The sequence below is a fragment of the Notechis scutatus genome, chromosome 4 (assembly GCF_049901735.1).
Source record: "Notechis scutatus isolate UNSWTSFEM ecotype Mainland chromosome 4, rNotScu1.2, whole genome shotgun sequence".
Lineage (NCBI taxonomy): Eukaryota > Metazoa > Chordata > Lepidosauria > Squamata > Elapidae > Notechis > Notechis scutatus.
Genome location: NC_142012.1, coordinates 122,010,936 through 122,024,143, shown reverse-complemented (window position 1 = coordinate 122,024,143; position 13,208 = coordinate 122,010,936). Strand labels below are relative to the sequence as shown.

At 42.0% G+C, this 13,208-nt stretch overlaps 2 protein-coding genes across 2 annotated transcripts; one reads left to right on the top strand and one right to left on the bottom strand.

Annotated features, from left to right (window-relative positions):
* Positions 1-4,314: 4,314 nt before the first annotated feature.
* On the bottom strand, positions 4,315-10,423 carry TWNK (twinkle mtDNA helicase). The gene is made up of 5 exons (XM_026667987.2): positions 8,406-10,423; positions 7,395-7,635; positions 6,187-6,294; positions 5,673-5,814; positions 4,315-5,549 (listed from the first exon to the last, which is right to left on the bottom strand). The coding sequence occupies exons 1-5, from the start codon at positions 9,604-9,606 to the stop codon at positions 5,220-5,222; spliced, it is 2,022 nt and encodes a 673-aa protein (XP_026523772.2). The 5' UTR covers positions 9,607-10,423; the 3' UTR covers positions 4,315-5,219.
* A 71-nt stretch (positions 10,424-10,494) lies between these two features.
* On the top strand, positions 10,495-13,208 carry MRPL43 (mitochondrial ribosomal protein L43). The gene is made up of 3 exons (XM_026668154.2): positions 10,495-10,650; positions 12,018-12,124; positions 12,765-13,208. Exons 1-3 carry the CDS (start codon positions 10,520-10,522, stop codon positions 12,989-12,991), a joined length of 465 nt encoding a protein of 154 aa, XP_026523939.1. The 5' UTR covers positions 10,495-10,519; the 3' UTR covers positions 12,992-13,208.

The following is a 13,208-nucleotide window of genomic DNA, read 5'->3' as shown; positions in this document are numbered from 1 at the left end:
AGCTGGCTCTTTATGCTGCCTGTTTAAGGAAGGGAAAGGTAAGAAAATACCTGAAATTCCCTGTGTACTAGAAAATAAGCTTTGGGAACTCCACACAACATGTTTAGACATTATATTTCTTTTCTTAGCACTCTAATAATCAAACTTCATCTCAGTGATAACAGAACCATTTAACACAAGCAACAGAGGCATAATCCAATACTCAATTCTTAAAGAGTGAACAGATGCAACACACATTTCATAAAACCATGTATTTTATAGAGCTGTAGGGTAATGAATTACATGCAAATAAGATATGGATAAACGTGTTCTGAAATAGAAAAGCCAGAAAAACTTTCAAGTGTGAAACATCCAAACTGTAATTCTGTGTGGTTTGAAAGCCTTTGGGGAACAATTGGTTCTGAACTCTGGGAAGAATCATCTCTCCCTTTTCGGACTGCTTGTGGACAGATGCTTGTAGGCCATAACTGAGTGGTCAGGAGAATTTCAAATCATCTGGATTTCCACATAATTATTAAGCCACAGCAGAAAGTTGGTTGTTGCTTGATATCATGTGTCAGCTCAACTTTTGCACTCTGTAAACAGTGGTTATTAAGTAATGTGTAAACCCAGCATATTCTGACATTCAAAATGATGAAAACATAGTTTATCATGATGCATGAACTAAGAAGTTATATATCAGCCTAACTTATCTCACAAGACATTTGTGAAGATGACAGTGTGAGAGAAAAATGGACATTTCTGTTATAAATGAAACTAATTTTTCCACAAGTGGCATTATGTATACTAAACTAGATAGTTGGACTTTCCCACCACGATAAAACCTGTAAATCTTAAATCTAAGGTGCACAGCAGCTCATCCCACCTTACAGGGTTGTTGTTTTGGGAAAATAGGGAATACAAATACCCCTTGATTTGCCACAGTTCATTTAGTGATTATTCAAAGTTACAACGGCACCAAAATAAGTGACTTATGATCACTTTTCACACTTACAACTGTTGCAGTATCCCCATGGTCACATAATCAAAATTCAGATGCTTGATAATTGCTCATATTTATGATATTTGCAATGTCTCGGGATCATTTGATCACTTTTTGTGACTTTCTGAGGAGCAAAGTCAATGGGGAAGCTAGATTCGCTGAACTGTGTCACTAGCAACTGCAGTGATTCACTTAACTGTGGCAAGAAAGGTCATAAAATGGGATAAAGTTCACTTAGGAAATGTTGGGTTCAATTGTAGTTGTACGTTGTATTAGTTATGTATAATAGGTACCCCCTCAGTGGAAGGGGAAGGTACCAGAGTTCCGTGCACCTTTGGCATATGACTATGGACCAGAGGTGGTATTCAGCAGGTTCTGACCAGTTATGGAGAACCGGTAGCGGAAATTTTGAGTAGTTCAGCAAACTGGCAAATACCACCTCTGACTGGAGATTTTACAGTATCCTTCCCCTGCCACGCCCACCAAGCCACGCCCACAGAACCGGTAGTAAAAAAAGAAATGAATTCCACCACTGCCATGGACCACATTTGGCCACATGACCACGGAAGTTTCTTCAGACAATGCTGGCTCCCTTGGCTAAGAAATGGAGATGAGCACTGCGCCCTAGTGTCGGGCACAACTGGACAGAAAAGCCTTCACCTTTTTTATAATAAAGGCAGGATAACGTTTTAATAAACATTGCCAGTCTTGAAGGGAATGATTCAGTTTGAATGAAAAAGAAATTCAATCTTTTGTTGGTACCATCTCTCCTCATGATGCAAGAAGGATAAATTAAAACAGGGAATGGTCATAGTGGCTATATTTTCTCAGAATAGTGTGTAAAACAGAAACCAAGTCATTTGTAGCAATCAGCTATAACTTTACAAAACAAAAACTCCTTAAAGAATTTGCAGGGTGGATTTTCAGAATATTGAGCTATGGATTTGGTGTGAAATACGTTATTGGACCAAGGTTTAGTTTTATATTCCAAAGAAAGTATCTGTAGCTCAGGGTTGTGGAGTTCTTGATGCTGAGTTTGGTTTGTGTCCAATGATGTTGCCTATCTGAGTTATGAAACATCTGCAAGCAAACAACCAAGTCAAAGAGCACCCAAAGAGACATACAGTATCACAGAAGTGAGTACACCCCTTCACATTTTGTAAATATTTAAGTATATCTTTTCATGTGACAACGCTGAAGAAATGACACTTGGCTGCAATGTAAAGTAGTAAGTATACAGCTTGTATAACAGTGCAAATGTGCTGTCCCCTCAAACTAACACAACACACAGCCATTAATATCTAAACTGCAGGTAACAAAAGTGAGTACACCCCTAAGTGATGTCCAAATTGGGCCCAAGTAGCCATTTCCCCTCCCTGGTGTCATGTGACTTATTAGTGTTACAAGGTCTCAGGTGTGAAGGGGGAGCAGATGTTTTAAATTTGGTGTTATCGCTCTCACTCTCATACTGGTCACTAGAAGTTCAACGTGGCACCTCATAGCAATGAACTCTCTGAGGATCTAAAAAAAAATGAATTGTTGCTCTACATAAAGATGTCCTAGGCTATAAGAAGATTGCCAAGACCCTGAAACTGAGCTGCAGGATGGTGGCCAAGACCATACAGTGGTTTAACAGGACAGGTTCCACTCAGAACAGGCCTCATCATGTTCGACCAAAGAAGTTGAGTGCCCATGCTCAACGTCATATCCAGAGGTTAGCTTTGGGAAATAGATGTATGAGTGCTGCAGAGGTTGAAGGGGTGGGGGTCAGTGCTCAGACCATATGCTGCACGCTGCATCAAATTGGTCTGCAGGGCTGTAGTCCCAGAAGGAAGCCTCTTCTAAAGATGATGCACAAGAAAGCCTACAAATGGTTTGCTGCAGGCAAGCAGACTAAGGACATGGATTTCTGGAACCATGTCCTGTGGTCCACTGAGACCAAGATAAACTTATTTGGTTCAGATGGTGTCAAGTGTGTGTGGCGACAGCTAGGTGAGGAGTACAAAGACAAGTGTGTCTTGCCGACAGTCAAGCATGATGGCGGGAATGTCATGGTCCGGGGCTGCATGAATGCTGCCAGCACTGGGGAGCTACAGTTCATTAAGGGAACCATGAATGCCAACATGTACTGTGACATACTGAAGCAGAGCATGATCTCCTCCTTCGGAGACTGGGCCAGAGCAGTATTCCAACATAACAACTCCAAACATATCTCCAAAATGACCACTGCCTTGCTAAAAAATGCTGAGGGTAAAGAACTGGCCAAGCATGTCTCCAGACCTAAACCTTGTTTAGCATCTGTGGGGCATCCTGAAATGGAAGGTGGAAGTGTGCAAGGTCTCTAACATCCACCAACTTCATGACATCGTCATAGAGGGGTGGAAGAGGATTCCAGTGGCAACCTGTGAAGCTCTGGTGAACTCTGAGCCCAAGAGGGTCAAGGCAGTGCTGGAAATAATGACATTTTGGGCCCAATTTGGACATTATCACTTCGGGATGTACTCACTTTTGTTGCCAAGGGTTTAGACATTAATGGCTGTGTGTTGTGTTAGTTTGAGGGGACAGCAAATTTAAACTGTTATACAATCTATATACTCACTACTTTATATTGTAGCCAAGTGTCATTTCTTCCGTGTTGTCACATGAAAAGATATACTTAAATATTTACAAAATGTGAGGGGGTGTACTCACTTCTGTGAGATCCTATATCTATTTATGTCTTGTTCCTGCCCACTTGGAGCTAAAAATCCAATTTAACTCAAAGGATTATTGCTGCAGGGAGAACTTGGTGGGTTAAAATTAGTAAGAACAGGAGAAGCAAGAGATGTTGTGATATTAAGCAAGAAACGCTTGAAAATGTAAAAAAAAACATTTCCTGGAAGATTATTCTTGCAGCTGAAAGGATTACAGAGATAAATTCAGTATTTACTAGTATAAAGAATCTTATCTCTATTGCAAGCAGTGCTAAAAAAATTATCACTGTCTTCAATTTTTGAGGCTATAGAAATGAACCTATGTGTTAGCATGGAAATCAGAAGAAATGCCTTAAGTTTGAACAGACAAGTGAAAACCTAAGTCAATCTGACCTCTGGTGGAGAACAGAAGGAATATCAGACCTGCAAATGTTTAAAGTGAAATAAATGATGCATTAAAAGTGCACATTTGAAAAATATTTACAGCACACCCAAAACTTTGTGGTTTTGCACTTCTAGTACTGGAGTGAACCAGACTAAGAAAGAATGACATAACCTAAAGATGTCATATCAAGTCTCAGTCCACAATGAGTAAGACATCCTCCCCAGAATCTCACAAATACTAAATCTAAACTTGATAGAATAAAACTCTTTATTTTCCTATGAAAGTCTTTTACCATGCTCATTTATCATTTTAAAAACAATGTTTTCCTTTTTCTTGTACAATGGAAATAAAACACTCATAAAGTTTTCCTAAGCCGGAAATGAAATCAATGTAAATTTCCTATAGTGAACCGTTGAAACTGGAAGTCTGGGTCACAAAATAAAGCCAGGAGAACAGATATAAAATGTTAAAATCAATGTGGAAACTATAAAAGTATAGCAACGCTTTTAAAATAAAGCTACATTACTTTTTTAATGGTTTCTCCATTGCCCCGTTACAGGTACATGGGTAGAAAAGCCCTTTTAAGCTTTCTAATTTCATCATTCAGTTCTCCAGATGGGGAGGAGTTTCTATTGTAAATTTTAATTTTCCCATCCATTATTGTGTATAAGAACATGGGGATTCAATCAGCATTTGTTACTCCACACCATGATTTATCACACTAGCTTGCAGGGAACTTTGACTGTATCCCCATGTACATACAGCACATGCAGGAGACACCATTGGTGTTCCCTGCAGCTGTACTATTCATCCCTTGTTGCAAGTAGACGTTATGTATCTCTAACACAAACACAACTCCTTCCTTGCATATACCCCACTGTATATGCAGCTGAGCCTTTCTGCTGCACGCACTAGATCTGCTCTCTATTCTGAATGGCATGGGGAAGTAATCCAAGTTTCTTTTCAGATTATTTCTTAACAGTAAACAGTGCTATAAACCCTGCTACCATTCACAGACCTCTCCTAGCAACTGGTTCCAACGAAAGAAAACTGCAAGAACTTGACTAATGCCTATATGGTTGGACTGATTATTCCTATAATCAAACGAACCATAGTGGTTCTGCTGGCTGCGAATCCTTTCTGAATAAAGTTCAATTCCTCATGGCTTGTTGGGTCCATCGGGTGACACATCTAAGGCAGGTTTTGTGCTCTTACTGGATTGTTTCTGGGATCGCTGTTTCTTTGGAACTTCCCCAGCAGCTGCTACAGATTTTTGGACTGGCTCCTCAGTATCCTCTTTTACCTTCTTTACCCTAGTTTTGCTTTTGACAGGGTTAGAGAACGTAAGGCAAGTTTTGCTGAATTCCAGGGGAAATATTCCCACATCTCCATCAAAGCGATTCTTGGAGACCTGTAAGTAGCGCCTGCCTGGTCCTGTCGTTAATTTCCTATCTTGCAGGATCAACACATTGTCAGCCTCCTGGCTGGCCTGCAACAGACAGACAGAAAAATAACAGTATGATTAGAACAGGGCAGACAGAAAGATCAATTGACTGGATGGGTGGGTATTTGTCTAGTTCCTTGAGAAAAACTTTTACCAAGAAGGATTTACCTTTGCAGATCCAAAAATGGAAGATGTTTGCAACTCTTTTTCTTCATCTTCTTTGCGGGGATGAATGATCAGGGTTACATGGCAATTGTTGTCGGTAGCAAATTTTCGGAAAGTACCCACAATGTAGTCTTGGAGGGCAAGCCTAGGCAGCAACAAGGCAGTATAAATAATACACTTTGCTGTAAAAGCTCATGAATATCTGAACAAAATGTGTTTTTCTTTTTCGGTGAACAAATAGCGCTAAATTGACAAGAGGATACAAAGCAGATATTTAACACTGTTTAGTACACACCCTGAAATGTTATGGCATTACAAGCTACATCAATTTAAGTCAGAACAGGCATCCTGAGCAAATGTTTAACCAAGAATAAGCAACTGGAAACAGGATCATGGGATTTGCACATGCTCTTCTCGTATCTCTTAATGCAGCTTGCAAAACGTGGACAGAGCAAAAGCAAAGGAACAATGTTATAAACTGATTCTATGCTAAGGAAACATGAAATTAGAGGATTACCTGTCTATACTGAGTTGCTCCTGGCCCATCATAAACTGGAGATTATCAATGACAACATGGGCAATGTCATACATGTACACAGCATGGAGCATGGTATCAATTACTGTCCTGCATGAAAAAATTATCAAGGTTACACACATGTAGAGGTTAATTTACTCTGCCATTCCTACCTAGTTCAAATAAGGAGTTTTTAAACAGAAAAATTTCCTGCAGGTTAAAACATGTCTGCAGTCTCAATTAATTTAGAGTAACAAATACATTTATAAAATTATGACTAAATAAGGTATCTTAAAACCCTCAGAATCCCAGGAAAAATTAATTCCATTAGTAGCAACCAGAACAAAGAATGAAGAGCTGAAGAATTTATCTGAAACATTCATTTACACATTGTAATATACAATTTGTATTCTGCAGTAAAGGAAACCACATGATATTGCATATTTAAGAGGAACCAATTGCCTTAACGTAAAATAGTGTACTCACTGTATAATTTGAGACCAATCTCAATATTTGCTAGGCAAATAGTGCTTTGTAACACACCCACCCCTCAACCTGTGCTAGAATATCTCTGGATTTTCTATCGTATTGTCTTATCCAAAAGGATGACATAATGGTGGCTTAGCAAAGTAATGGGATGCAATTCCCAGACTAACAATACATAGAGCTAGTTAATTTAGTCTTACTTTGGCCTTACTACTAAATGTTACATTTTTTTCAAGGATACTTATACTACTGCTTCAATACTCAACTGCTTCAAAACTCATCAAATTTGGTACTCGATAAATTTGATGCGAAAATATTGTCTAAGTACTCATTGCTTGGAACTCAACAGGCTGTGATAGGAAGAGGGGGGGATGGCTGCGGAGAATGGACAGAAAGTTGGTTATGCCGAGCAGTCACTGACATAGGAAAAGGGACAGCCAGAAAGCCCTTCCAGGCCGAAACAAAGGGTCGGTCACAAGGTAAGTCATGTGGTTTGCTTGGCTCTCATTTTTAGTACTGGTTGAGCCTCTGAGAACCAATTAACAATGAATACTGAGGTACCATTGTATTTCTTTCTGAATTATATCTATTTGCTGCTAATTAAACAGAACTAAGATTGCAAACTCAGCATTACATTAATTATAGCACTGTTTCACTTCTACTGACTCATAAAAAAGCAATAATCCATGATATACAAAGTAGGAAGCTGCTACCCCAAATTTTACTTGATGTTCTGTTGTCCATAGAAGGTCATGAAATGAAGTGGAAGATCCTCAAACTTGTCTGCCCATTCATCATATTTTTCCAGTTGCTCATCCAGTTTTTCCATGGCAAATTGAGTAAGCATGATCTTGGCCAAACGCACATTATGGATCTCAAAGCTGCCCCATAATGTATTAACCCCTTGCATGCAGAGATCCAGGGCATATTCACTTATGAAAGTGGTCTTCCCACTGCCTGTTGGACCTGATTCAGAAAGACAAAGGCACAATTAGTAAGAAAGGCAGTTTGATCCAAATTATGTAGAATATGGTTTCACCTGGAACAAACTGACACGCCCTTTCCTTTTATGGGAAGCTACATTGGCTACTCTGCAGGTTCTCTGTGGATAAGAAATGCAAATAGGGAACTATGTCACAACACAATATTTTCCCCATTGACTGTAACATTCCACTCACCCATTACAATAGTACTTCTAGAATGGTTTGACCGCTATTTAGTAATGTAATAAAAATCATGCTTGGAATAGTATATCAAATCTCCCATAGACACCTCTGCATACTCCAGTACATACAGCATCATAGAATTGCAGTAAGTCAGAATTTCATTTACTTTCATCTTCCCTTTTGCCAGAATTGGAAACATGCACAATTTAACTTAATAGCAGCACAGAAAATAAGTTAAATTTATTTTAGAACTCTCCAATACCTCTTTCTTTTTCTTTCTAATAATCATCACTTCTATTAAGTAAATTGTGCTTCTCCAGACAAAAATATCATATGGAAGCAGAAAATCATGAGCTTATGGGAAACTGGTTTTCAAATCATAAGCTATGACAAGTAAGCCAAAATCTGACAAACAGCTGAAGAAAATTGCAGCAAATATTTCAATGATTACATATGCTGATGGAGGAAGGATGAAAGGGAAACCACAATATATTGCTGCCTTGACTTATTTATAAAAATAATAAAAGCAGGATATACATAAATATATAAGTAAATAAAATATATACTCACCTGTGAAAACAGTGAGCTCTCCTTTGCGGTGGCCTTTGAGAAGTTTGCTCAGTTCTGGGAAACGAGCCCATTTGACTCCAGCCACCTGATCTACATTGACCAATTCCCCATACACCTCTTCCCGCAGTTGACAAAACGAAATTATAGATTTGTGACCAGCTGGCAGAGCTGAGCGTACAATCTTGGTAAGGTTCATACCACTGCTAAACGCTTCTAAAGGTCGAAGCTGTTGATCACTTGGTCGCACCAAGTAACAACGCTTAGGATTCAGCTTACGTGCAAAATGTTTAGCAGATTCCCAGGACCGGAGATCCTCTCCTAACCATAAAGTGATCCTTTTAAACTGTTCTAAGTAGGGAAGTAAGGCTGGGGGAAGACAAGAAATCCCACGAGGCAGTGCCAAGGTGGGTAAACCAGTCACCTGATGCAACACCAGAGCATCCAACTCTCGGCCAGTCAACACCACTTCTGTATCACGCCGACTGATCAGAGGCAAACCAAAGAGATTGTGATAGGCATTGGGACGAGGCAACATATTCTCCACATGGTGTACTCTGTCCCCTTGGTGCTCAACTCGGAGGAGCTTCAACCCCTTCAAGCTGGTGCCAGAAGGACTGAACCATGGGAAGACCAATGCTTGACCAGTCCGAAGAAAACGCACCCCAAAATGTTTGAGAGTGGCATTCGACACGCTGGAAATGCCAAACATAGCCTTGACGTCTTTTGTCTCCTGCTCATCCAGCAATTGCCAGAGAGGCAAGGCTCGGTCCCATATGTGCTTGGCGTCCTCCCCAGTTGGGTCGCTTTGCTCATGAATACTGTGCCTGTCGCTTAACGTTAGTCCTTTATCCTGCAGCTCTACGTTGGCCTGGAAATCTTGCCAATTACCTTCGACCAGCGTGGCCGTGCAGATGAACTGGCCCGTCGTCTTATCAATAAAGAGGCTGTAACTATGGCGGAGCTGCTGTTTATCCCCCACAAAAATACTGGGCACGTGAATGCAACTGTAGCCATCGTGAAAGGGGATTTTCTGCGTTTTGAGGTACTGCCGGATCTCTGTGACCGAGGCAGGAGGAATCGGCTCCTGCACCGGCGGAAGCTTTTCCTGTTTGTAGTGCTTACAAGGAGAGCTCCCAACGAGCGTCCAGCTACCTGGAAGGCGCCGGGGACGCCAAAGGAGCCGTGACGTCACCGAGAACATTTTTATCTACGTCCTCTCAGCAACCTCATAGGGTGCAGCCTCCTCGCTCTACGACCCTGCAGTGGCGTTTCCTAAACTGGCCCCCGGGGAAGCACCTCTCCTCCTCCTCCCGAGGAAAAGCTTCCCCCCCCCCCTTTCCTAAACTGCAAGACCCTCCCATGCCGCTGCCCTCCTCCTTCCAGCTTGCGGGGGAGCTGCACCCCCCATCCCGATTCCCGCCGCTCTCCGGCCGAGGCTGCCTACAAAACCTCCCCTCCGGCCGCAGCCTGACCGCACAGCTCGGCTCCCGCCTCTGGCTCCGGATCAGGGCATCGGCTCCCCACGTGCAGCAGTGGCGGAAAGCGCGCCACGACCTCCCTTCAAAACCATCACTTCCGAGAGCGGCTGCGCGAGAGGAACCAACCCGGATACAAACACCGGCTTGGCGGAACACACGGACTTCCCCCCCCATAGAGATAAATAACAAGAAAACGAAGCTTTCGGGCCCACAAGGCAGAAATTCGAGGGCGGCAGCCACGTGTGGAAGCTGTTGGTATCTGGCCATTTTTGCAGCCTTAGGAAGACCGTCGTAACCTAACCTCAGCCGTACATCCAAGCCCTTCCTGGCGATTTCTGTTGCTTTGCATCACGCAAACTGGGTCTACGTTGCAATTTTTAAACAGATGCTGGCGCCCCAGTGGTTTGCCCCCTCCTCTCTTGCGAAGATAAACCGGAGGCAACATGCCAGGAGAAGCCTGGAGTTTCTGTACATTTCTTGCGAGTCGCAGAAAAAGGGGGGACGGGGCTTTAAAAGCAAAAGCATTCCACGGGCAGAGAGAGAGAGAGAGTGTACGCTAGAGCGGCGCCGACCCCGTGTTGCTTCCTGCTTCACTTCCGGTTCCGAGTTCCGGTGCGGGTCGCGTTGCCAACGACGATGACCGGCCGGGGGACCCCGAGCCGCTTCTTGGCCAGCGTCCTGCGGAACGGCGTGGGCCGCTACGTGTGTCAGCTGCAACGCATCACCCTGACGGTCAGCCAGCACATGCCCAACTCGCTGGGCGCCAGGTGGGGAGGCAGAGGGGTTGCAGCGGGCGGGCCCGTGTCTCTGCAGGTTTCGGGACCGTCCGAATTCATTGTTAAGCAGCGCAGGTGTTAAAAGTGAGATAAGGCAGGTGATCAGGGGGCTCATATGAACAACGGTTGCAGGACTTGGGTATGTCTAAATCTAGTGAAAAGAAGGACTAGGGGTGATAAGAGAGCAAGCACTGCTCCAATGATTGAGCGGTTGCCACAAAGAAGGAGGGGTCCGATCTGTTATTCAAAGCAACAGAAGACAGAACAAGAAACAATGGGTCAGGGGTCCCCAAACCTGGCAACTTGAAGACTTGTGGACTTCAACTCCCAGAATTCCTCAGCCAGCTCTGCTGGCTGAGGAATTCTGGAAGTTGAAGTCCACAAGTCTTCAAGATGCCAAGTTTGGAGGCCTCTGCAATGGATGGAAACTGTCCAAGGAGAAAAGCAAACGAGAACTTAAGGAGAATTTTTCCTGACAGAACAACTTCAATCAATGGAACAACTTGCCTCCAGAAGTTGTGGGTGCTCCCTCACTGAAGGTTTTTTAAGAAGAGATGAGACCACCATTTGTTTGAAATGGTCTCGGGTTTCTTCCTTGAGCAGCTGGTTGGACTAGAAGACCTCCAAGGTCCCTTCCAACTCCGTTATTTGCTTCCTCCTTCCTGATATTTTGACATTGACTCCTAGCTTCTTAGGAACAAGAAGGGGAAGCCCTGGCCTCCCTCCTGTGCCACAACAGCTGAGCCACGACGCCAGTTAATAGTATAAGCATTTCATATTGCAGCTCTTGCTTTTCTCCTGTTTTTTTTTTTTATTTAATGTTACCATCCAAAGTAATATCTTTGTTCCCAAGGATGTAATAGAACTGACCAATATTTCTATATCCTCGACTCAATCTAAGCCATTTTCAGACAGCAATTAAAGGTACTTTCTGTAAAAGCAGAATTGAACAATTGTGGTTAAAATTCACAAATAAAGGCTAGACAGTCTAATATTCAGTAGATTATTTGCCCTGTTAAGTCTGTATGGGTTTGTGGAATGCTTACTCCAAACATAGGCACCCAGTACATGTTTTTTAACAAATGAAGATATTTATATAATTTGGTTCGTTTTCATGAGTTGCATAATATCACTGGCATCGAATGCAAAACATTTGGAAATGCCTACTTCTGCCTATTTTGGAAAAGAAGTGCTGGACTTGGTGGACTTTTGTCCTAAGAGGGTTCTTCAATCAAAATAATTTTATAGAAAAGTTCCGTGTCCAAGTAGACTTCATTGATTCAGGAATGTAATCCCTCACTTGATTTAAGTGTATTTTTTAAACACCTCAATGCAAATATTTTTTGATCTGGTTGTAGAGAATATGTTGAAGAAAAGATAGTGGATTTTGCAAGGCAGAACCCTGGGATTGTGGTTTATGTAAACCCAAAGAAATGCAGGATCCCCACATTGGTTGCTGAATACTGTGAGTATGGAATGTAGTGCTGAATAAAACCAAATAGAGAATAATCTGTTTTTTTTAACTGCCATTAACCAAGAAATCTGCTCCTAAGACTTAGCTGTCTCCTAAAACATAGTCAGGATGGTTTTCTTATTTAGCCAGATCACAGTTGGTGTGATCTAATTGTTTTAGTGAAAATTTGAGTGTTATGTTAAGCCAGTGTGGACAGAAAGATTATAAATATGGAAAACAAAATGAATCAATCATGAGTGTCCTTTTAACAAGGTTATGTAAGCACAGGGACCTTCAGTGTCTTGCAAAACAGCAGTCAAACTTGCTGTTTCTCTATAACTAACCTATCTATAACTATCCCCAATGTGAGTTTCCAGATGTATTGAGGTTGGAACTCCCAGTATTCTAAGACAGCAGATATTTTGACTCTGCAAGGAAGCAATATTGTGAGTTGTTGTCTCACTGTCTGTGAAGAGCGTCCTGATAGAATAATTAAGTAGAAATGTCTGTATCTTCATTGGAAATCCTGAACAAGCTAGTTTGCTTCATTAAAATGTAAAATTACAGAGATTGAGGAATTTGAAACCCCAGCTAATCCAGACAAATGTGACTTCTAAGATGGAACAAGTTTGTAAACAATTTTTCTTTCTAGTGAATGGAAATGTGAAGGAGGAGCCGTTAACCAGCAAGACTGCAGAAGAGATTGCAGATATTGTCCAAAAAATGGCCAACCAGTCTGGCCTAGAAATCATTCGTATCCGAAAACCTTTCCACACAGATAACCCCAGTATCCAAGGCCAGTGGCATCCTTTCACAAATAAGCCCAGCGTGCTCAATGTGCAAACCATAGGAGCCAGACTCCAGTCACTGGAAAAATAAGGCTATGCTATATGGCCTGTGACATTTATGAATGTGATATCTCTTGCACACAGGAAATATTTGCTACCTACGAAAGTGGGTACTGAAGGGAAATGACTGACTTGTGGTTGCGAACTCTACTATTGGGTGGTTCTAGGCCTGTCTGGTTATGCCAGTAGCCTTCTTCCCATTGTACTTTGCAGTTTAATTCTTACTGAAAATAAAGGATGAAACTTAA